Source organism: Arvicanthis niloticus, chromosome 3 (assembly GCF_011762505.2).
Source record: "Arvicanthis niloticus isolate mArvNil1 chromosome 3, mArvNil1.pat.X, whole genome shotgun sequence".
Lineage (NCBI taxonomy): Eukaryota > Metazoa > Chordata > Mammalia > Rodentia > Muridae > Arvicanthis > Arvicanthis niloticus.
Genome location: NC_047660.1, coordinates 136717599 through 136741438, shown reverse-complemented (window position 1 = coordinate 136741438; position 23840 = coordinate 136717599). Strand labels below are relative to the sequence as shown.

Sequence of the window (23840 nt, the reverse complement as noted above, 5' to 3'; positions counted from 1 at the left end):
TTCACAGAATTACATTAGTATTCTAAAGGATTCATTAGCCTGGATTTTCGTAGGGATCATCCCATGACAATTTTTTTCTCAATGGGTTAAAGTTATCAGTTCTGACATCATTATTTATACCACATCAATTTACATATGTATTTATGAATGTTTTAAAACATGATCATGAAGTCTTTCCTACCAGCTCACATAGAAATTCCTCTGTAGCTCTTCTTAGCCACCATCTCAGGTGTCCTCCTTGAAATAATCATGATTGTTTTTCTAACAGTATAGAATGGTATTCCTCTTTGAATCTGTAAAATGGAATCATACAAAGTTTTATGCAGTTTTCTTTTGCCAAGAATGTTAGGATATTGTCTGTGGCCTGTGTATTATGGTTTATGTTACTTCTATCTTTATAGGTATACTACAGTTTGTGCATCTTGCACATAGGTACAGGCTTTTTTTTTTTTTTTTTTACTGTTTACGAATGATGTTATTTTAGGAGTTAAAGAGATTGCTTAGCAGTCAAGAACACTTGCTGTGGCAGCAATTGGACTGAGCACAGGGTCCTCAATGGAGGAGTTAGAGAAAGGACTGAAGGAGCTGGAGGGGTTTGCAACCCCATAGGAAGAACAACAAAATCAACCAACCAGATCCCCCAGAGCTCCCAGGGACTGAACCACCAACCAAAGAGTACACATGGAGGGACCCATGGCTGCAGCTGCAAATGTAGCAGAGGATGGCCTTGTGGGACATCAATGAGAGGAGAGGCCCTTAGTCGTGTGAAGGCTTGATGCCTCAGTGTAGAGGAATGCCAGGCCAGGGAGGTGGGAGTAGGTGGGTGGATGGGGGCGGGGCTTCCAGGGGTGAGGGATACTGGGAAAGGGGATAATATTTGAAATGTAAATAAAGAAAATACCCAATTTAAAAAAAAAAAAAAAAAAAAAAAAATAAAACTTGCTGTTCTTGAGGATGACCCAAAAATTAGTCTGTAACTCTAGTTCCAGGAGATCCAGTGTATTTTGGCGTCTACAAGTATCAGGCATTCAGGTGGTACACATACATACGTATAAAACACTATACACATAAAATCAAAATAATCTTTTAAAAAAGAAAAATATCATTTTAAATATTGTTGGCTGTAGTTTTTCATAGACCATATTGATTATGCCAGTTTATATTCCCAGCATAGGCATATCATATAAATGTACCCACTAATGTTTTTAAAGATTTTGTTTGTTTTTATTTTATATGTATGAGTGTTTGCCAGCACCGTATGTTCATGGTGCCCTCAGAGGCCTGAAGAGGGTAGTGCATCCCCCGGAAATTAAATTAGTTTTGAGTTACCATGTGGATGCTGGGAAGTAAACCTAGGTCTACTTAACCCCCCAACCCCATTAATTTTTAAAGTAGTTTATAGATGAAAATAAGGTCCTTTTAGATGTTTTTGGTTTTATACTTTGTCTTTAAAAAGAAAAACTAGGGTATGTTTATCTGTCGACAGTGTTATCATTTAGAACTTACAACATTGAAAAAGCAAACAAGCTTCTCAGTGTTTTCAACTTTCTGGGATTTTACTCTGAGAATCGAGGACAATAAGTTATTATTCCCAGTTGTTCTCAGTTTTCAAAGCTATCTTTTAAACAATTCTAGCAGTTGTTATCCTGTAATTTGAATAGCTATAATTCTTATTTAAAGAATAAAATGACCTTATGTTTAGTATGACTTAAAAAGAACTACACCCTTTGGAAATAGTCAATGAAAACATAATTTAAAATTTTGGTCTCTCAGTGAGATAGCAGCTACTCGTGGTATCAAAGGTAGACGCTGCTGATTTAGGGCTCACCTTGCATTGAAGTGTTAGACCTTGAGAATGAATTCAAGGGACTTCCATGAAATATACTATATATGTGAACTCATTAGTAAACATTTTGCCTTTATTATGAAAATAATCTGCAAATTGCAGCAACTTTGGACAATCCAGGCATTAAATAAGTAACAAGTAAAAAGATTTTGAATTTTTCTTTTATTATGAATATACACTTTTCTTAATCAAAAGTGGAATTGTGGACAGAGGCTATAACTTTTAATGGTAGAATACTTTCCTTATATATCCAATACCCTAGATTCAGTCTCCAACACTGCAGAAACATTTTGTTTCCGTGTTATTTTTCCAAAGTGAAGTGATTTTTTTTTTCTATTTGTTTAATACTGTCTTTTGTCATATATTAATACAACTTTCAGGCATACACAATTTTATCTAATATTAATCTGTTTTCTGACTAATAGGCCAATAAACTAATCAAGGAAGAGTTGCAAAGTCAAGTGGAATTACTCAATTCTTTTGAGAAAAAGTATAGCGATCCAGGCCCTGTGTATGACTGCTTGGTGTGGCATGACGGTGAGACTTGGAGGTAATGTCAAGTATTCTGTAGAGCGTCTTTAGTAAAATTGTTTTTATTTACCCAGAAGAACTTTAAAGCCTCAGAGCTGTACAGCCGTATCACTTAGCAACACCATGTGAAAGCCATACCAGTTTTTGTTAGTCGTGGACAAGCCTTTTGAACTTAGTATTTTTCACACTAAACATTATACTTACCTATTTTTTTAAAACCTACTTTATTAGCCACATTTTGGCAGATTGATTACTGAGATATATAGAAATTCTCCTTGTTAAAACTGGACAGTTTGGAAAGTAACCACAAATATTGCAGGACAATTATTAAAAACATGTTGAGAGTGGAAAAAACAGTTGGGCTCAGATGTTTTAAATAGAGATAGACTAGCTAAGTTAACTTGGCAAGATAACACGGTAATTAAACATTCAGTTCTGGGTTAGGCAAAATGATTCATATGTACAACCTTACTACTTGGTAGGCTTGGCAGGAGGATTGCCACAAGTTGCTTAGTGAATGTCAGTCCGTTTGGGACTGTGTAGCAAAACTGTCAGTAATCATCCAAACATGCAAATATACAAAAAAAAGTGTTGATCTTTGCATAACATGCATTTCATCTGTGACTTTTAGATTGTTTAAACAGTCTGATAATATGTTTAAAATATGCATATCTTTTAATTTTTAACAGTAATAAAATGGGTAAAGAGCAGGTAGGAAGAAAACCATAAAATTAGGTGGAAATTTTATTTTGTTTAAACAAATGTTTTCCTAAGACTCTAATGTGACTAAAGTTTAAAGTTTATAGTCATGTGGTGTCAGAAAGCTCCAAAGGCTGCTGGATTCACAATGGCAACAATAAAAATGGTAGCAGGAAGTGCCTACATGTTTGAACCATCCTAAAACTAGTCTACACTCCAACCCAAGCTTTCGTATACATTTTTCACCTGCCCAGATGATTTTCTATACCATCCATGACCATCAGTGTCCTTGTGTGTGGTTTTAGCATTGACTTCTGACCTAAGCCTAACTGCTTACTCTATGATTCAACAAAGGAGCCTAGTGATCCGATTTGAGTGGTGGGAGAAGTGAGCAATGAGAAGATGACTGAGAGACCGACCGTATTGTGTGATCTTTAGAAAGAGGAGTGGAAGGATACGTTTTAATGCCTATTTCTCCTTCCCAACAGAGCCTGTATTGATTCGAATGAAAATGGGGACTTGAGTAAATCTACTGTATTGAGAAACTACAAAGAGGCCCAAGAATACAGTTCTTTTGGCACAGCTGAGATGCTGAATTACTCTGTTAATATTTATGATGATGGAAACCTGCTCTCCATTGTGACCAGTGGAGGTACCTGTCTCAAACTTAATAGTGAGAGAGAGTCATGCAGTGGCTGAAGGATAAATTTCTGCAACACAGAGTGAGGCTCTAGTGAATTCATCATAGAAATTTTTATTGAAGAACCAAACCTAGAGATTCTGTGATTTTTTTTTTTTAAATTATACACTGTGTAGAAGTAGTTCATAAATAAAAACAATACCTCAACATCTGAAAATTCATTAATAAATATGAAATTATTTTACTTGCAAATATTAACCTTTGAGAAATTCACCCCTAACTACAGATACTTATATAAAAAAGAATCTCACTATAATATTCTATGTAAGTTCTAAAAAATTGGCTACTAGATATTTGAACTACTAGGTAATTATCCAAGTCAGATTCTGCATACTTATGATGTAAAACATTACATAATCAAAAATAATATATGCTAGATGCCAAATACATGAGGTTTAGTGAAAATATATCCATCATACAATACTTGTATAAAGTGGAAGAGCATGTTGAATAATATTGTGGGTTGTAGATAGGCTTGGGTGCTTTTATGCTGAGACTGTAAAAACAAGGGGAAATACCATGCTGCTTTTAGGATTGAGCAGGTGAGGAGAGAGGAGAATGTGTTAAGAAGAAAGACCAGAGAGGGGAGTTCAAAAGAAGATAATGAGGATGTGATGTAATTAAAATATGATCAACATATACAAATATCATAATGAAATTTATTATTTTGTGTGCTAACATTAGAAAACCCAATAACCTTAATTTCATTCTCCCAAGGTATCTTGATTTTCATCACTACGTTCTTTCGACCATATGGAGATATTTGTGTTACGTCACAAGTGATAAAATAGTTTCAGTTTCTACATGATTTATCCTTTTCCCAGTTACATAAATGGAATAAACTCAGTTTTTATATGAGACTAACTCAACTTTATGAACTTTATTGCATATTAATTCATATTGATTGTCAGCTCTATGGGTTACATATTAAATAGCCATTTACTTTGAGTGAACCCTGAGTTATCTGGGATTTTGAATTATGTAAATGATGCAGCCATGAGCATTTTTGTGAATGTCTGGGTGAATGTTTCACACATGTAATTCATAAATATGCCTCTGTTCAGATTTCTCTAACAAGAACAGCGTGCGGTGTATTCTAAACTGCTGGCAACCTTCAACATCGTAGTTATGTTGCAAAGTACATAGAGATACTTGATTGTGACAGTAATTTGTAATTTCTAAGATGACTGATGAAGCAAACACGTTTTCATGCTTTGCATGCCTTGTGAACATCCTTTTTGTGAGATGCCTTTTCACGTGTTTTACCCATTTTCCTTGGTGGACAGGGTGTCTCCACTCATTTCTTTCTTTGTTGTGTTTTGAAGATTTTTTTATATACCTTGAATATCATGTTACTTGTGAGTTCTGTGTATTACAAATACTCACTGTCTTCTGTGGCTTACATTTTTTTCCTTACTACAGAGTTGTATCCAGGGTAGAGGAAAAAATAAACATGTACTTGAAATTTATTTTGTTTGACTTAAACATGAATATATTTGAGGTAATATTAGATATATAATTGAGTTATATTTTTATTAAATTATTTTATCATAATACACATGTTAAAATGGCTAACATTTTCACATGTGATGACATTTTTTTTTGTCATCTTATACACAAACACCCTATTTCTTTCTATATAGGAGCTCATGGAACCCATGTAGCGAGTATAGCTGCTGGGCATTTTCCAGAAGAGCCTGACCGGAATGGAGTTGCTCCTGGTGCTCAAATTCTATCCATTAAGATTGGTGACACAAGGCTAAGCACCATGGAAACAGGCACAGGCCTCATCAGAGCTGTGAGTGTCTAGGGGTTCTTGATGTAGATTAATAATTTAGGGGATTAGAAACTTAAGTTTATAAAATATTGCTTGTTTATCAAGAGTATATTTAACATTTTTTTGATGTACAGAGCAGTGTTTTTAGAAGCAAACCAATGCTGGTTAATTCATCTTAAATTTTTTAAAGCTGCTAGGTGGTGGTGGTGCTTGCTTTTAATCCCAGTACTGGGGAGGCAAAAACAGGCAGAACTCCAAGTTTGAAGCTAGTCAGATCTGTAGTGAGTTTCAAGACAGCCAGGGCTACACAAGGAAACACTCTCAAAACAACAACAACAACAACAACAACAAAAACCAGCAAAAGTTAAAAATTGCCAGGAAAAAGTGTATTGACTTAAAGCCTTTATAGAAAAAAAATACTTTATATTCATTGTAGTATATCTCTTAGCAAGCTTTTTAAGATAATTTTTAAAAATATATAATTCGATCCAATACTCTATAAGAAAATTAAAGCCCTTAGTAAATTTAATATTCTATATATTTGTTTGTCATATAACTTAAGTACCTTTAAAATCTAATCAGAGTCATTGTGTTGCCTCTACTCACTTTCATCTATGGTTCTTATGTTCTAAAAAGAATAGTTGCACTTTAACTGCCAGTTTACTGAATTTGTTCCCCTGCTGCCTTTGGGCTTTAATTACTGTATGTCTAGAAATACCTTATAAATTAGGATATGATGAGTCTAGACACTGTAGGATTATAAACTTTATTTTCTGGTTAATCTGTTTCTAAAAATGACTTCCTAAACCAGATTCTTAATGTTTTAATAGATGATAGAAGTTATAAATCATAAGTGTGATCTTGTCAACTACAGTTATGGAGAAGCAACTCATTGGCCTAATTCTGGGTAAGGTTTTGTTTTTTTGTTTTTTTGTTTTTTTGTTTTTTTTTTTTTGCCAGTTGTTACATCATAGAACTTACCTAATGAAGATAAAGATGATCAAATGTTTTAAGTAGGTGAATTGAAATTACAATAAAATATAACCAATGATCAGCAAAATTGTGTTTTGTAAGTCAGCCTCTCACTCCTATGTCATGTCTTTGATGCCAGGTCTCATCACTGCACCTTGCCAGACCATTCCAAGCATGGTCACTCCTCCATAGCGGTGGTTCTAAGGCTCAAAACCTTCCAAGCCCTCTGGCATTGGCCATTGCTTCTGCATTTTCCTTCCCTTCCAGACAGTTCGGACAGCTTATTCACAGAGGTCCTGGGATTCCTCAGTGGTACTTACCTGACAAATGCCCAGATGTGCTCCTTGCTCTTCCCTTAGTCTCTTGACCAGATCTACAGACCTTTCTGTGGTTACACATACTGGCTCCACTTGTTGAGCTGCCCTCTCTCAGTCTTTGCCACTTTCTGTCCTACATCCCCTTCTTTCTTGTAATTTTGTTCTCTGACAAAGCATTTCCTAGAGAGACCAAAATTTAGATGCCATCAAAGTGATTTTAATTGGGGTTATTTACAGGAATGTGGGTGAGAGGGTATTTACAGGAGCAGAAGTGCTCAGGAGACACGAGCTGCATTAGCAGAGCCCACTCTAGCACGGGCGACAACTCACAGAGCTGGGAACTCGGAGCATACTGCACAGCCTGCAGGCAGCTCAGCAGGCTGGAAAGGGTCCTTTCCAGGTGCTTTGGCTGGTATAACCCTCTTCCGTGCACACTGGCTCGTTCGTGCTTATCCGTAGCAGGTGTTGTGCACTCAGGGTGTACTTGCAGTCTAGCTTCTCTGAGCATCTTCATAGCAGTGTAGGTCCACTCCTGAGAGCCACTCCCAGCTTTCTTTGCTTTCTCTAGCAGGGAGGGGCATAGTAAATCTAATGAGGTTTAGGGGCTTCCTGGAGGAAGTCTTTTTGAGTTGTTTACCTTCCTGCTTAAGGAGAAGCTTCACTTCAGGATGAAACATTTCAGCCTCAGAGGAAAATGTTGCATATGTCATTCATATCCTTTCTCCCAAGTACAGTGTTGGCCTTAACTTGATATACCATAGCTCCTTTCCTTTCTATTTCTATGTATTTGAAATATTTAGAGCATTTACTTAGTGTTCAGTGTGTCTATAACTCAGAGCACCAAAGCATATGAAGCTGTATTTAAGGTCCTATCAAGAGGGAAGCTTTAACAACCTAGAGGCTGTTGACTGTTACCAAACGGTTCACTTGTTTTGCAGGTCATTGGGTTTCTTCATTGCCCTTGTAATATGTACCCTGCCAGTTTTCACCATTTCTTTCTATAGTGCACTTTTACCCCTTGTCATCTCATTATCCTTTTTCAGCTGAGTGATCTTTTCTCCTTTGTCAGTTACTTATATTCCCACCCCCCTTCTGTGTTTGTGTGTGTTTCACTTGTGCATGGCCTTTATGAGGTCGGAAGAGGGCAGTAGATCCCCTGGAGCTGGAGTCACAGGCAGTTGTTAGCCACAGTGTTGTGTGTGTTGGTAACTGAACTTGGATTTCTTGTTAGATATCACACATTGGATTTTGCAAAACCCTCTGGAGCCGGATGATTTATAATCTCCAATTTCTTCATTAATCTAATATCATCTCCCTTAACTAATGCCAGTAAACTTTCTTGTTTGTTGTCCATCTTTAACTAGATTTCTTTGATTTAAAATTTCTTAGGTTTTCTCCTAGTCTTTTTCTATCCCACTCCTCATGTAACTTTGTCACTAAAAATACTAGCTAGCTTTTTTAGTCAAATAATCCCTAGTCAGAATGCATGCAGGAGTCACTTCATTGTTTTGTTTTCTTCTGTTTGGTTTTCATTTTTCTCTCAATGTTACCACTTCAAAACCCCTGTTAATATTTTAATACTATTTTTATTTATTTGGGGTGTTTTGTTTGTTTTCCACATTAGGTTTTGTTTGTTTGCTTGTTTCCTTTTGAGACAGGGTCCCACTATTTCCCCTTGGCTGGTCGGGATGTGTCTATGTAATCCATGTTGAACTTGAATTCATAAAGCTCCTTTTCTTACTGCCTCTAGAGGGCTGCAACTAAAAGTGTGCACCATTACAGACTATATATGTTATTCTTGCTTTTAATCTGATTTTCCACTTCAATGAAACTCAACTAGGGTATACCAGTTGTAATAGCATTGTGTCCTACTGAAAGCCTACCTGTCTATGTATAGGTAACCACATAACTGAATGTACCTGATGGACATCTTCTCATTTAAAGCTGCTGTCAGGTACACAACTTGGAACCAGTATGATTTGTTTGGTCATAAATTAAATATGGAAGTTGTATTTGCTCAAAGTAATTCTTTCTTTTTCAGGAGAATCTGTGAAGTAATTAATGAAGCAGTATGGAAACATAATACAATTTATGTTTCAAGTGCTGGAAATAATGGTCCATGCCTTTCTACAGTGGGTTGTCCAGGAGGAACTACATCCAGTGTGATAGGTTAGTAAGTTTTACAGTTTCAGAAATAGGTTTGTTTAAATACAAGCAAAACAAGAGACTAAAGGAGGAAAAGCACAAGTTTGAGGTTAGCCCATGATACTAGAGAGACCCTGTATCCAAAAATATATAAATTAAACAGTAAACCACTGTTTAATCATGTATTATATTCTGTCCTGTGTATAAAACACTGGAAGCCCAAGTATTTTCAGTCATTTTACATTGTGACAGGAGGTTTTCATAGAGTCAACATAAACAAACCTTCATAATGTTTTAAGTAAACTTACAGTTTTGTGGGTGCATGTGTCCTGTGAGCTGTGGGTTGGACATACCTTCACATAGACCTTAAATGTGTTCCTAGGAAAGTCTAAGGAACTGTGTTACCGACAATTTATTGTAATTTAGGAAATTATGATTTAATCAGAAGTATGTGCACACATTTTGGCAGTGTTTCTAATGCACATAATAATCTTGGAAGTTGTTTTTATGTGTATAAATGCAGTGTACATAGTATACAATAAACTCCCGTTGTTTCTGCATTTACAAGAGAGTGTGAATGTACATATTAAGCATAGTGTATTCCACTGGGAAAAATTAGGATATATGAGATGAATTGTGTCCCCTTTGTTAATGGCAAAATCTATTCTTATAGGTGTTGGAGCTTATGTTTCTCCTGATATGATGGTTGCAGAGTATTCTCTGAGAGAGAAACTGCCTGCAAATCAATATACATGGTCTTCTAGAGGCCCAAGGTGAGTACAAGTAATTATTGAAAGTAATACTCGTATTTGATTAAACTTTGTACTGTTGGAAGTAGGGCTTGTAGATAATAAATATTGATAGCCTTGTTTTGAGCAAATTTGATATTTAAACTTTGGTGAAACAAATGTGCTTTTATAATGGATCATAGTAACAGGTCCTATGTTGATTTTCAAGTTATAAACTACTTTGAGCATATGTGTGAGATGTGTAAGAAAGCAAATTCTGACTGACAATTTTTGGTTCTCTAACATCATCTGTACTATGTGTCTGATTCTAGTAACCTTTTTTTTTTTTTATTAAGAGATTATGTAAGTCTTAATTTTTAGTAAATACCTCATTAGGATATCAGTGGGTACTAGAACCTGATAAAAAATAAAGTCCACTTTAATTTATCCCTTTATTTCTTTGGAGGTGATTTAGAAGCATTTTGATTTTGATTCAGCAACTGACAATGTCAGATGGTGGGACAATAGGAGTAAGATCAGTTGGTTAAACCCATTCTAGAGGAGGTAGTCATAGTCTTGAAGGATTGATTGAATATTAAGATGTAGGAAGAAGTTCTATATGGATGAGTGCATGGAGTCAAAGATAAGCAGGTTTTGGTGTAGAACTAATTTATTATACTAAACTTATTTCTTATGGATCAGAAAAGTTTGTCTTGTATCATCACCATAGGCTGCCCTCCTCCATCCATCTTATATCAGTAATATTAGCTATAGACAAGAATTCAAAGTATGAGCTGCAGCTCAGTATTCTATGAATTCTAAAGAATACAGAGTAAGAGCTCTCACAGAAGACCTGAGTACACTGTCCCACACCCATGTTGGCTAGCTCTCAACTGGCTGCAACTCACCAGAGAGCCTAATGCCTCTGCCCGACAAACAGACAGACAGACAGACAGTTACACACACACACACACACACACACACACACACACACACACAATCTTTAAATTTTTCAAAAAAAATCCTAAGTTCACAGAGGTTGTATGTTCAGTTAATATAAAAGGTTTATGTTCAGTCAATACAAAAGTTATTAAATTACTTCTAAATCTGATTTCTAAATTACAAGTTTTATGTTGAAATTTAAAATGAAATTATATTTAAAATAAAAACAAAAGTATTAAGGACTTATTTTAGGCAGCCTTTGCAAATGTCACTTGCTGTAGAAAATTTAAGTAGTTTCTTCAGATGATTGGGGTATAGTGCAGTGATAGAATGTAAGCTTAACATCTGTAAGGACTTCGATTTGATCTCCAGCACCAGAACCAAAACTAATGCACAAAGAATTGTTTTAGTAAAATCTACGATGAACTAATTGATACCTTACTGTGAAAAACATACTTGAAAAACTTTCCTACCTCTCCCTCAGCATTGAACGTCATATATATAGATCTGCTTTTGATTTCTTGTGTTCTCTATTGCAACTGAAACTTCAGACAGTGACATGCGGGAGCCTGTTTGCAGGAGTTGCACCCCTACCACACTGTCTGGTGTCAGCTGTTCTCCATGACTTCCTCATTCTTGCCATTTTTAAAATTGTCTTTAAAACTAGTACTACATGGAACATATTTATGACACTGCCATGTTCTGCTGTACTCTAGAGAGGTGACCCAAGCCTTGGGCCACAACTATATCAGCCTCCGTGTGCTAACTCTAGAGAAACGTTTCTCATGCAGTGGCTCTGTTGTTGTTGGTTTTGATGATGATGATTATTTGCATCCCATATGTCGACCCCTCCCAGTCCCACAACAATCTCTCCTCCCCTTTGCCTCTGAGAGAGTGCCCAGTGCCAAGCACCCCCTCCCTCCCTGATGCATCAAGATTCTACAGGATTAGGCAAATTCTCTCCCACTAATGTCAGACAAGGCAGTCCTCAGGCCATGTATATTCTTTGGTTGGTGGCTTAGTCTCTAGGAGCTCCCAAGGGTCCAGGTTAGTTGGCACTGTCTTTCTATGGGGTCTTTCTCTGGGGTTGCCATTCCATTCAGTTTGTTCAGTATTTCCCCTAACTCTTCCATAGGGGTTCCTGACTTCAATCCAATGCTTGGCTGTGAGTTTCTACATCTGTCTCACTAGCTGCTGGTAGAGCCTCTCAGAGGACAGAGGCTCCTGTCTGCAAGCACACAGCATAGCATCAGGAATAGTGTCAGGATTTGGTGCTCTCCCATGGAATGGATCCCAAGTTGAAGAGGTTACTGGTTAGCCATTCCTTCAAGCTCTGCTGCATTTTTTGCCCCTGCATTTCTGTTTAGACAGGAACAGTTTTTGAGGCAAAGAGCCAGCAGGTTCAGGCAAGAGGAGAGATGTTCTGGTCCCTCAAGGGTCTCGCAGGAGCTGAGCAGGATAGTGAGTCTCGATAGCCCAAAAGAAACACACCAGGCTGGGAGTCTTGTCGAAGCAGGAACTCAACTTTAATGTATCAGCCTCTTGCTTATATAAGTTCTGAGCATATGGAGGAGGGGTTTTGGTGGGGTGGGATGACGTAGGAGGCAGGGAAGGGTGACAGAGTATGGGGCGACTGACAGGGCCAATGGCAAAGCTCTACATTAGCAATGCTGGGGCAGAGGCAGGGCCAGACAGGTCTTATTGAGTTACCCAGAATGGAAGTGACAGAGATAGGTCTCAAAACTCAAGCCAGGCTTGAGTTTGTCCTCAAGGTCCAACCAGGGCCAAAATGGGGCCCAACAAATTTTCAGTTGAAAATTTTGAGGGTAGTTTTGGTATTCCCATTTCTCCACTGGGGGCACTGATTGTCTACTATAGATAGTCTCTTCAGGTTCCATCTCCCCACTGTTGGGCATTTTGGCTAAGGTCACCCACATTGATTCCTGGAAAAATCCCCCATCCCAGGTCTCTGGGACTTTTTAGGGGTTCACCCCACCCTTGGCAGCTGCATTCATTCATTCACTTGGCCCTCTGGGCTTATCGCCTGCCTCGCCTGCACCCCACCTCTCCCTCCCAGCTGCCTTCCTCCCTATGCTTTCCCTCATCTTTTTGTTCCTTTTTGTAAATGGGATTGAAGCATCCTCATGTATGTCCTATTGGGTCTTGGTCACCTCACTCAGGATGATACTTTCTAGTTCTACCCATTTGCCTGCAAAATTCATGATGTCCTTGTTTTTTTTTTTTAATAACTGACTAGTACTCCATTGTGTAGATGTACCACATTTTCTTTATCAATTTCTGATTTTATTAAACCGGATACTGTCTCTCTGCCTTTTAGTTAGTTTAGCTAAGGGTTTATCTATCTTGTTGAATTTCTCAAAGAACCAGCTCTCGGTTTTGTTGATTCTTTTTTTTATTATTGAATATTCTCTTTATTTACATTTCAGATGCCATCCCCTTTCCCCATTTCCCCTCCCTAGAAAACCCCTATTCCATCCCCCCTTTATCTTTTTGCTTTTATACCATTTTAATTACATGCAAGTATTAAGGTCATTTCTAGGTTGAGGAACTAGCAATTCAATAGATACAAATGGTCAAAGAACAAGCAAGGCAATAAAGTTCTGTGAACACTCCCGTGATCACCATTTCTAAGGAATTATCAGGATGACCAAAATATCTGAGCCTATTTCCCTGTCGTAGCCGAAACTCATTTTCATGTCTGAAGCCTACTTCCTTGTTTTAACCTAAAATTTAGATTCCTGTCTGAAATTATTTCTTTGTTCTAGCCTAATGTCAAATTCCTGCCTGAAGCCTACTTCCTTGTCCTTGGCTAATGTCAGATTCTTTGCACTAGGAACTTTTTACACTTGTCTTTTTTTTTTTTTTTTTTTTTTTTGACTGCTGTGTTGATATCTTCTGTGGTATCTTCTATGCCTTTGATTCTCTCTTCCATCTCTTGTATTCTGTTAGTGATGCTTTTGTCCGTAATTCCTATTGCCTTTCCTAGGTTTTCCAGCTCCAGGGTTGTCTCCGTTTGTGATTCCTTTGTTGTTTCTACTTCCATTTTTAGGTCTTGTACCTTTTTGTTCATTTCCTTCACTTGTTTGATTGTATTTTCCTGTTTCATTAAGGGATTTGTTTCTCTTTAAGGACTTCTACATGTTTTCCTGTCTATCTTGTATTTCTTTAAAGAAATTATTTATATCATCTTTAAAGGCCTCTATCATCTATCTTTATGAGATGGGGTTTAAGATCAGAATCTTGCTCTTATGTGTGTTAGCGTACCCAGGGCTTGCTGTGGTACAAGAGCTAGGTTCGGTGCGCCAATTGCATTGCTTCTGTTGATTACATTCTTGAGCTTGCTTTGCACATCTGTTGCTAACTGGCATGGGTGTCTCAGATTGGAGCAGGCCTTTTTAGAGGCAAGTAGAGCCGTGTGTCTCTGATTAGAGCAGTCCTCTTGGGAGATAGGCAGGTCTGTGGGGTCTGGGAACAAGAGTACAGGTAGATGTGCAGACCAGAAGGTCTCTGGATCATGCAATGATTTTTTTTAAGGAACGTCCAACTTCATGTCATCTTAGGCTTAATTTATAACACTATATAATGGAGCCTTTGAGGGGTATGATGTCCCCCTCAGAACATCCTCTCTTTTGTCCCAGTATAACATGTTTTACTTTAAAGATGCTAATCTCTATGAATTACAGTTGCTGCTTTAGCACCAGTCTGAATATTATTCTGCCTTGAAATTTCCTATGCTATCAAAGTAGGCTTTGAACTTACCCAGACATGCTTACAAAACAAATGTTCCAGTATTGTTCTTGGTCAAATATCTTAAAAATGGCCTCATCCTAGTTCTTGGTACAGTATTCCCCTCTGAGCCAGAACTCTGCAGTCTATACTTTCTCAGTACTTTTATCTTTCAAATTTCCACAAGAAAAATTCCACTAAGCTTTTTCCATAGTATTCAGTCATTTTCTATCCTAAATTTTGAAAAATCCTACATATTACTCAATTCTAAAGGCTTAAAAGCATGTGATGAGGCTTACCACAGTGTTGTCACCATTTCTCAGTACTAATTTTTTTGTTTTCTTTTCTGTTGATGGATAAAAGATCCTGACAAAAGCCACTTTGGAGAGAAAGGGTTTATTTTAGCTCACAGTTCCAAGTAAGGTCCATCAGACCAGGGAAGTTCCAGGTTCAGAAGCTTGGGAGAACAGAGAGGAATGCATGCTTCCTTGTAGTGCTTAGTTCACTGTTTTCATTCTTAAGGCTCTGCCACAGGAAATGATGCCACCCACGTTTAGGCTGGGTCTTCTATTAGTCACCTACAAACATTCTCACAGTCCAACCCAATCTAGACAGTTACTCATTATATTCTAGTCAAATGATTCTAGACTGTCAAGTTGACAATTAAAAGTAACCACAAAATAATGTTTCCAAATTTTAAATGTTAGTTGGTTCTTTATTAAACTCATTTTTTAGACTAGCAATTTAAACAATGAAAGGTACTTTATGATTAGTTAATTTACAGGATAGTGAGAAATTACTTTTAAAAAAGTAGAAAATCATTACATTTTTGACTCTTTGTAATCACTTTCTTCTAGTTGCTAAATACCTAGTGCTCTTTGTGACTGTCGGTAAATACCACAGATAGTGTGAGCAGGAATGTGAACATTGGCCTTAAATCTTCTCATCTTTTATATAAATTTATGGATGACATTATGAAGAACGTAGAGTTAATTTTTGATGATATTATACAAGCACTGTTGTCTTTCAATAAGTGAATGATTTTTACAGACTAACTGCACCTAGCCTAATCATATTTTAAATAGGTTCTGAAATCACTGCTACCAACTCATTTGTGCATTGGTGAAGTGAATTCCACTTTCTGGGGAACTGAAATCAAATCACCCTAGTGTTCTTAGCTAGGAGTAAAAGAACCAGTCATCACCTACTTTGGGAAAGAATCATGACAGGAACTCCAACAGTCTCTGTGGGGAAATAGTATGTCCCTTACGTCTTTCCTTGGGACACACAATAGAGCTGTGCTGGGCACTATTGTGAGCTTACAGCTGGTAAGAAAACTGATTAAAGTTGCTCACTGCCAAGACATACCCTGCACTTTAATCCCCAGGCCCCACATAGTAGAGAAAGCCAAATCCTCTAAGTTGTCTTCTGACCTACACAGGTATACCATGACACCAGCTTATGGCCCACTCTCAACAGCATATCTTTCCATTTCTCTGTCTCTCTGTCGCTCTTCTCTCTCTCCCTCCATCCCTACCCCCTTTCTTCCCTCTGTGTGAGCATGCACAAACACACACACACACAAAATATGATTTTAAAATTCTTTAATGTGTTAGGTGGTGGTGGTGGTGTTGTTACATGCCTTTAATCCCAATACACAGGAGACAGAGACGGTCAGATCTCTGTGATGTCAAGGCAAGTCTGGTCTATAGAGCGAGTTCCATGATAGCCAGGGCTACACAGAGAAACCCTCTCTCAAACTTTAAACTTTAGAAAATTTAAAATTACGTATTTGGCAATGTTATGTTTCTATTTGACAAAGTGAACATTTTCTGGTATAGGTAAAAGAAATATGCTCATTAAGGGGTTAGAGCATTCAAATATCTGACCTCCATGCCTTTCTCACATGAACAGAGATACCTACGCATAGACATTTCACTTAAAGGAAAAAAATAAGTGTGTTGAGAAATTAGCAATGTTTGGTCATTTTCTTTTCATTATTGCCTCTTAATAATATCTTTGTCTTCTGTCTTTTTTCTTTTATAATAACTGCAATTATGATATCATTTAGGACTACAATTGAGACATTTTAAAGATTGTCCATGCCCAGCTATCCTCACCTTTTTTCTGTTTAGTGCTGATGGGGCCCTTGGTGTGAGCATCAGTGCACCAGGAGGTGCTATTGCTTCTGTGCCTAACTGGACATTGAGGGGAACTCAGCTAATGAATGGGACATCAATGTCTTCCCCCAATGCCTGTGGTGGCATTGCCCTGATCATTTCAGGTAAGGATATTACATACTACTCTCTTCTTTGTTTATTGTAGGCTATGCTTTCTGAAGTTCTCATGGTGAGAGTGGATAGAATAGAAATGTCCTGGACACAGAATAAGATGTAAAGTAGAAAATGATTCATGGCATAATAATCTTTTGAGTGTGTATTCCATCCTTCAGGAAATAAAATATATTGACTACTATTGATTATCAAATAATATTTTAGTTCTGGATCTAAATCAGTGGATAGAACATCAAAAGTACTTTGATGATACGGAATTTATTGCAAAAGGCAAACTGTAAACAAATTGAAAATGTTTATGCTACATTACCAGGTGTTGAATGCTGTACAATATTAAATAGAGTCACCGAGTCACTTAGAACTCAGACGTCTGCCACAAACCTGTTCTCTTCAAGTCTTACCTCCCACCTGCCTCTTCTAGTTTTCTCATTTTCTGTCTCCTGTAACTTTCTCCTCTGCCCAGTATGGATGAGCCACAATGGGGAGAGTAGTCTGTCTCCAGTCCCCAGTCAGTAATCACCTGAGGGTGAGTCAGACCTCCCTCAGGACAAATCCTTGTCTCTACTTATTTCTGCTCCTTCAAACTCACCAGATATTTCAAGGTCATATGTCTGTCTTTGAAGATTCAGCTCTCTTGCCTGCAAATCCTTTCTGCCGTGTTTCAGATTTGAAAACTCATACATTCTATAAGAATCAGCTCATCTACCAGTTGTTCCTAATGGACTTTCATCTTTTCTGGATTCTTATGGATGTAATTATAGCTTCCTTAGTTTGCATCATGGAGTACTTATTTGGTTTTTTGGTTTTTTTTTTTTTTTTTTTTTTTTTTTTTTTTTTTTTTTTTTTTTTTGCATATTACAATATCTTACTGGTAACATATTTGGAGGATTTGAGGACAAAAATAGTATGTAGTATTCATTCATTAACAGTGAGTAATATGTTGGCAATAGCTTTCTGTGTTTGAAATCTGGCTATTCACTGTAATCACATGGTATCTAGTCATTGAAGATTCTGATCTGCTGTGGAACATGTCAGGTGGTTTTGATTTGTTTAAGTTCCACTGGTGATTATAAAATATAATTGAGTTGAAAATTGCTGTCACTAACCGTAGTGCTGAATCTATGATATTTTAAAGAAAATGCCATTAGAATTCTCCTAAAATGCCTGCTTGGTACATCCATGTCATATCTACATAGCCTGCAGTGATGTGATTGCAGGTTGGCATGAAGTGAATTTTTTGCTTAAAGTATTTGTGTGATGCAAGCAGTTTAAATCAACTTTAATTTTTAAGGAAACATTTAGAAGTGAATGATAAAAGAAGACAGCAGAAGAGCGTATGTGTTAACATCTTGGTGAAGGGGCAGTGTTTCAACTAATGAGTTCATTAACATTCGTTTCTTAGGTATTTGTTTGTTTGTTTTTAGGGCTGAAAGCAAATAATGTTGACTATACTGTTCACTCAGTCAGAAGAGCTCTAGAAAATACTGCAATAAAAGCTGACAATATAGAAGTATTTGCCCAAGGACATGGAATTATTCAGGTACTGTTGTTTGTGTACAAAAATAACTAAAAAACATTTTGATAATGTTGTAAATACTGCTTTATAATGGTGATTCAGCATGTCTAAACTCTAAATGTAGCCATTATAAAACTATAATCAAAAAGGGCACAAAGACTCTTGGTAGGTAAAAGAGATTAACTACATTTAAGTAAAAAAAAAACATTGAGGGTGTATAGAGATTAGAAATTCACAGTGGTAAAAGTAAGCATTGGTTTGGTCAGGCATAAGTCACTAAGTGACCTTAGATCACGTGAGAATAACTAATGCAGATTGAAGTGGAAGATCATCAGAATGGTATTTTCTTTAAAAGCATAAATTTACTTCTTTTCTTTCCCTCCCTCCCTCCCTCCCTCCCTCCCTTCCTTCCTTCCTTCGTTGTTTTTTTTGGGGGGGGGTTGTTTGTTTGTTTTTTTGTTTGGTTTTTTGTTTTTTTGTTTTGTTTTGTTTTCAGATAGGGTTTCTTGTAGCTATGGCTGTCCCGGAACTAGCTTTGTAGACCAGGCTGGATTCAGAACAGATATCTCTTTGTCTCTCTCCCATGTGATGGGATTAAAGGCATGGGCTACCATGCCCAGCTGGTTTACCATCTTAACTGTGGTATTGATTTAGTTTAGAGAAGTGAATATAGGAATTAGTTCAATATAGCTGAAATTTAATTGATTCATAATTTGTAATAAAATATTTTCTTTACCTAGCCATTTACATGTTACCATTTATATTCTTTTAGGTTGACAAAGCTTATGACTACCTCATTCAGAATACATCATTTGCTAACAGATTAGGTTTTACAGTTACAGTTGGAAATAACCGTGGCATCTACCTCCGAGATCCTGTTCAGGTGGCTGCTCCTTCAGATCATGGTGTCGGCATTGAGCCTGTATTTCCAGAGAACACAGGTAAGTACTAGAGTGGCAATAAGCAGAAGCATTTGTATTTGTGGCTTAAATGAATGGTAAATAAAAGAAGAACGCTGCTTTGCTTGTCTAATGTTCTAAAGTGATGGTTATCCACCTTCCTAATACTGTTACCCTGTAATACAGTTCCTCATGTTGTGGTGACTCCCAACTATAAAATTATAGCTAACTTTGTTAGTTCTGAACTGTAATATAAACATCTGTGTTTTTCTGACGGTCTTAGGCAGCCACTGTGAAAGATCTGTCATGGCCCAAACCACTCAGTGTTCTTAGGAGAAGATAGAAATTAACACGTGATTATTTTAAAACTTAATAAATTTGGAGGAAAATATTTTTTTTAATTTTATTTTTTATTGGGTATTTTATTTACATTTTCGATGTTATCCCTTTATCCCATTCTCCCTCCCCCCACCCAGGAACCCCCCTATCCTAGACCCCCTCCTCCTGCTTTTATGAGGATGTCCCCCCCACCCACTCCCCACTCCCACCTCCCCATCCTTGAATTCCACCCCACTCAGTGTTCAGCCTTCATGGGACCAAGGATCTCCTCTCCCACCTATGTCCGACAAGGCCATCCTCCCCTACATATACATCTGGGGCCATGGGTCCCTCCCTATGTGCTCTCAGGCTGGTGATTTATTTAGACCCTGGGAGCTCTAGTTGGTTGGTATTGTTGCGCTCCCCATGGGGCCTCAAACCCTTCCAGCTCCTTCAGTCTTCTCTCTGATTCTTCCATTGGAAAAATATTAATTAGGGGACCCCAGTACCATGGCAGTTCAATCAGTGTCTTGACAGTGAAGGGAAAGAGTGGGCCCAGGCCTTCAGTGGCCCATAATTTTCTTAAGCTTGTAATAAAATTACAGATTAACTTTCTGTCCATATCGCATTCCTTGGATAGACGACAGAGCTTTAGGTGAGTCGTGGAAGTAAGCACAAGTGTGGGGAGGTGAGAACTGTCGTTTTGTATCTGGCAGTTTATTTTAGTCAGCTGCTTGATCTCTGTGTGCAGTGATACAAAAGATCCACTAAACTCTTTATAAGGCTTAGCAGTATTGGCTCAGCAGTGTTGTGTGAATCACAAGAAGATTCTGTATTTTTTGTTTAAGTTATAATTTGGGTGTCCTGTCTAATGTATTATACAGTTGACTGAAGTAAGTTTTCTTGCTAGAACAGAGGACTTCCCAGGAAGACGAGGAAATGCTGAGTTTAATTTTTGATTTTTTTTTTTTTTTTAATGCCAGAAAACTCTGAAAAAATCTCCTTTCAGCTTCATTTAGCTTTAACTTCAAATTCATCTTGGGTGCAGTGTCCCAGCCATTTGGAGCTCATGAATCAGTGTCGGCACATAAACATACGTGTGGACCCCAGGGGCTTAAGAGAAGGGTTACATTACACAGAGGTATTGTCACGTTGGGTTTTTTCTTTTCTCTTTGAAATGTTTTAAGAGGTAAAAGTAAACAATCCCTGATGTGTTGTGGTTTTTTTCTCTCACTATAAGCCTTTTCCCTGGGTTTTCTAGCTTTTCTGTACCTATATAAGCAGCCAGTTACATGGTGCTGCATCCTGCTGTGAGGAAGGCTGGGGAGCCAGGTAGCTGCATCCTGCTGTGAGGAAGGCTGGGGAGAGCCAGGTAGCTGCATCCTGCTGTGAGGAAGGCTGGGGAGAGCCAGGTAGCAGGGCCTTTTGGATAAGGCCTCTGTACTTGTTATGCGGCTCAGCTGTGCTGTGGTTAGCTTTACTACTTAGAGGAAAGATTTGTTAGACCTAGCAGTGGTGAATAAACAAAGAGTAGTATCATATAACTAATCTTTCTACAAAAGTATTTGTAATACTAAGTTTTAGTTTGAGGTAGAGAGTAATTAAGATGCTTCTTTTTTTAACTTGCTACCTCATTACCTGTTCATCTCAGTCATGACTTGGTATGTGATTGTTGGGACTTTGGGTTATTATGTGAATTAATGTCAGTAATCTAGTATTAACTTAGCTGTTAGACCTTTACATTTTAAGATTAGATGATTCTATGCTTACATTACACCTTTTACTTTCTGTTTTGCAACTTTTTTCATGGATGTTGAAACTTTTTTTTCTTTCTTCAAGGTGTGTGGCTATGATATAGCATCCCCCAATGCAGGTCCTCTATTCAGAGTTCCAATCACTGCAGTTATAGCAGCAAAGTAAGTAGGATGTTTAGCTTATTATTGTGTATAAATTGTTAATGCCTGTATGTGATTCAGTATTGATTTTTGGTGGATTGCCCAGAAGCAAGTTAACTAGCAAGATTAGGACAGAAGCAGGTAACTAGGTTCTGCTCCTAATGCTGTTTCTATTAATTATTAGTTGAGGGCACCCAGCATCTGCCCACCTTCTATTGAAATGTCTCCCAACTGAGAGGCTCCTTCTGCCTTCATTTTACCTCTTTTCTCACTTGCTCAGTAGTGACTCTTCATCGTCTTCCTTTGCACCCTGCCTTACCTTCCTGTGTCTGTGACTACGCTCTCCTGATGCTTTTAGTTACTTTCTATCTTCAGCCTTATCCTTTCCATCTTAAGCATCCTGGAATCGGGAGTTTAACTTTGATAATATTACTTCCTGCTTCAAACACACCAGGAGCATTTCTTACGAATCAGGTTTACATTCCTTAAAAAGCGCCCACAAGAGTAACTTACAGTCCCAGATGGCTTCCTGTCGCTGAGTATGCCGGAGTACACATCTTTAGCCATCTTCCTCTCCTGACACCCATGCTTTGCTCAGCACTTACGCATCTGTGCTATTGGTTCCTTTACCTCATTTGCCTGTCTGCTAAATAGCCAGACTTATTTCTGGTTATTCTAGGTGAGGGGAGTTCCTTCCTTCTACACTTTCACACTTTTTACAAGCTTTTGGACATTCTTCAGCTAATGTGTTCCAATTTGTTTTTTAATTTAATATGTACCATTTGATTGCAAGTCCTCTGAGGATGTAAGTTGTATTTATACATTCTAAATTAATACCTTTGGGGGGGTTAATTAATTTAACTCAAATTAATATTTGAGTTAAATATTAATTATGTAATAGGCCTCAGCCAATGAGGTTTACAGGATAAAATTGATAAGATTAAAATATGGCATGCATGTGGGAAAAATTACATCACAGTTAAATTCTCCGTTACATGTTTTGTGTAAGTTCAGTGGGAATTTAGATAAGACTTTCAACAATCTGCAGGCTCACTCTTAGGATCTAACCATTCTTCTGTTTTTCTCTAACAATTCCTTTTTGGAGCTTGCTATATTAAATGTTTTTTTTATCTCACTGTCAGTTGTTATAGAGCAAAGGGTTATATCTTACTCCTTGGAATATTTCTAGGTACAAATAACAGTACCTCATACATAGTAGGTACTCATTTCTTTTTTGTAAAATTAGAGACAATGTAAGAATGCAACCTGCATTTCCTTTTCATAACACATAGTTAGCCATTTGACATTTACATTTCTTTGATTGCTTGTGGAAGTAGTTTGTCTTTGGAGCATTTTGAAACTCCATGTGGGTACTTAATTTATTATGTTTTGCTCATCTGTAAGACTATTACTGACACAAAATATAATTCTATTTTAACATTCAAAAATCATAGCTGGATGTGGTGGTGCACACCTTTAATCCCAGCACTTGGGAGGCAGAGGTAGGCAGATCTCCTATGAGTTTGAGGCCAGCCTGGTCTACAAATGGAGTCCCATGTTATCCAGGAGGTACACAGAGAAACCCTGTCTCAGCAAATTTTTATTGTTTAGAAACCAGGGTTGAGAATCTGTGAATTTTGTAAAATTCCTTTAAACAGGAGACAGCATAATGTTTTTACTGTTTGTGTTACAAGGTATACAGTAGGTGAGTAGGTCATCGGTGTGCTGCTGTGAGAGGTGATATCTACTGCTGTGTTACAGAATGAGGTGGTATTGTGTGTACAGTTACCGGTAGCAAGTTCCAGGGTTTATTTCTAGCAAACTGTTCTCCTGCATCTGTTGGATAACATCTAGAGTATTGATGAGTTTATTGTTTATACATAGTTTTTAGAGTATCATGTTTAATTTTTTTTTAATTTTCAGAGTAAATGAGTCATCACATTATGATCTAGCCTTTACAGATGTACATTTTAAACCTGGTCAGATTCGAAGGCATTTTGTTGAGGTTCCTGAGGGGGCAACCTGGGCTGGTAAGTAAAATTTGTCTGTGATCTTTTTATTTTTTAAATCTATTAGAGAATTTGTAAACTGGTGGTGATGTGCTATTGCTGTGTTGATTTCTTGCTTAGAGTTCTCAGGAGTTGTTCTTTGTATACTCTATATCTACGCTAGGCTCTTAGGAGGGCTGCTTCTAGAGGGCTTCTCTATAGAGTACCTTACAGAACTCTGACTGACTTGTTGAGAAAGAGGTAGAATGAAGTTGTGGGAAGACCCCGCTTTGGGGAATGAGTCTGGGCTTAGGTGTAGGCTATTATTTAACTTGGAACACCTTTTTTTTACATAGCTGAACTTCTATCTTAACTGATACTACTTACCCTCTTCTGTAAGAATAGACAATTATAAAGTGTTTCATTTATGCTAAGGAAATCTCATACTCTTTAACAGTTTGGTGTACTCACCTTTTAAGTGTTCAGTGTATTCGGTGACAGAAAGCTATTTACAGTTATAATTTTG

The 23840-nt window shown here is 37.5% G+C and overlaps 1 protein-coding gene across 3 annotated transcripts in view; it reads left to right on the top strand.

Moving 5' to 3' along the window:
* The window catches only part of Tpp2 (tripeptidyl peptidase 2), a 70059-nt gene that overhangs the window by 16363 nt on the left and 29856 nt on the right, over positions 1–23840 (top strand). For all 3 annotated transcript variants that reach the window (XM_034497908.2, XM_034497907.2, XM_034497909.2), the window contains exons 5-16: positions 2272–2396; positions 3565–3728; positions 5420–5574; positions 6384–6460; positions 8884–9011; positions 9661–9760; positions 16540–16688; positions 18123–18238; positions 18987–19155; positions 20415–20572; positions 21271–21347; positions 23250–23356. In XM_034497908.2, the coding sequence (XP_034353799.1) occupies positions 2272–2396; positions 3565–3728; positions 5420–5574; positions 6384–6460; positions 8884–9011; positions 9661–9760; positions 16540–16688; positions 18123–18238; positions 18987–19155; positions 20415–20572; positions 21271–21347; positions 23250–23356 (1525 nt within the window). The remainder of the gene's footprint in view (positions 1–2271; positions 2397–3564; positions 3729–5419; positions 5575–6383; positions 6461–8883; positions 9012–9660; positions 9761–16539; positions 16689–18122; positions 18239–18986; positions 19156–20414; positions 20573–21270; positions 21348–23249; positions 23357–23840) is intronic.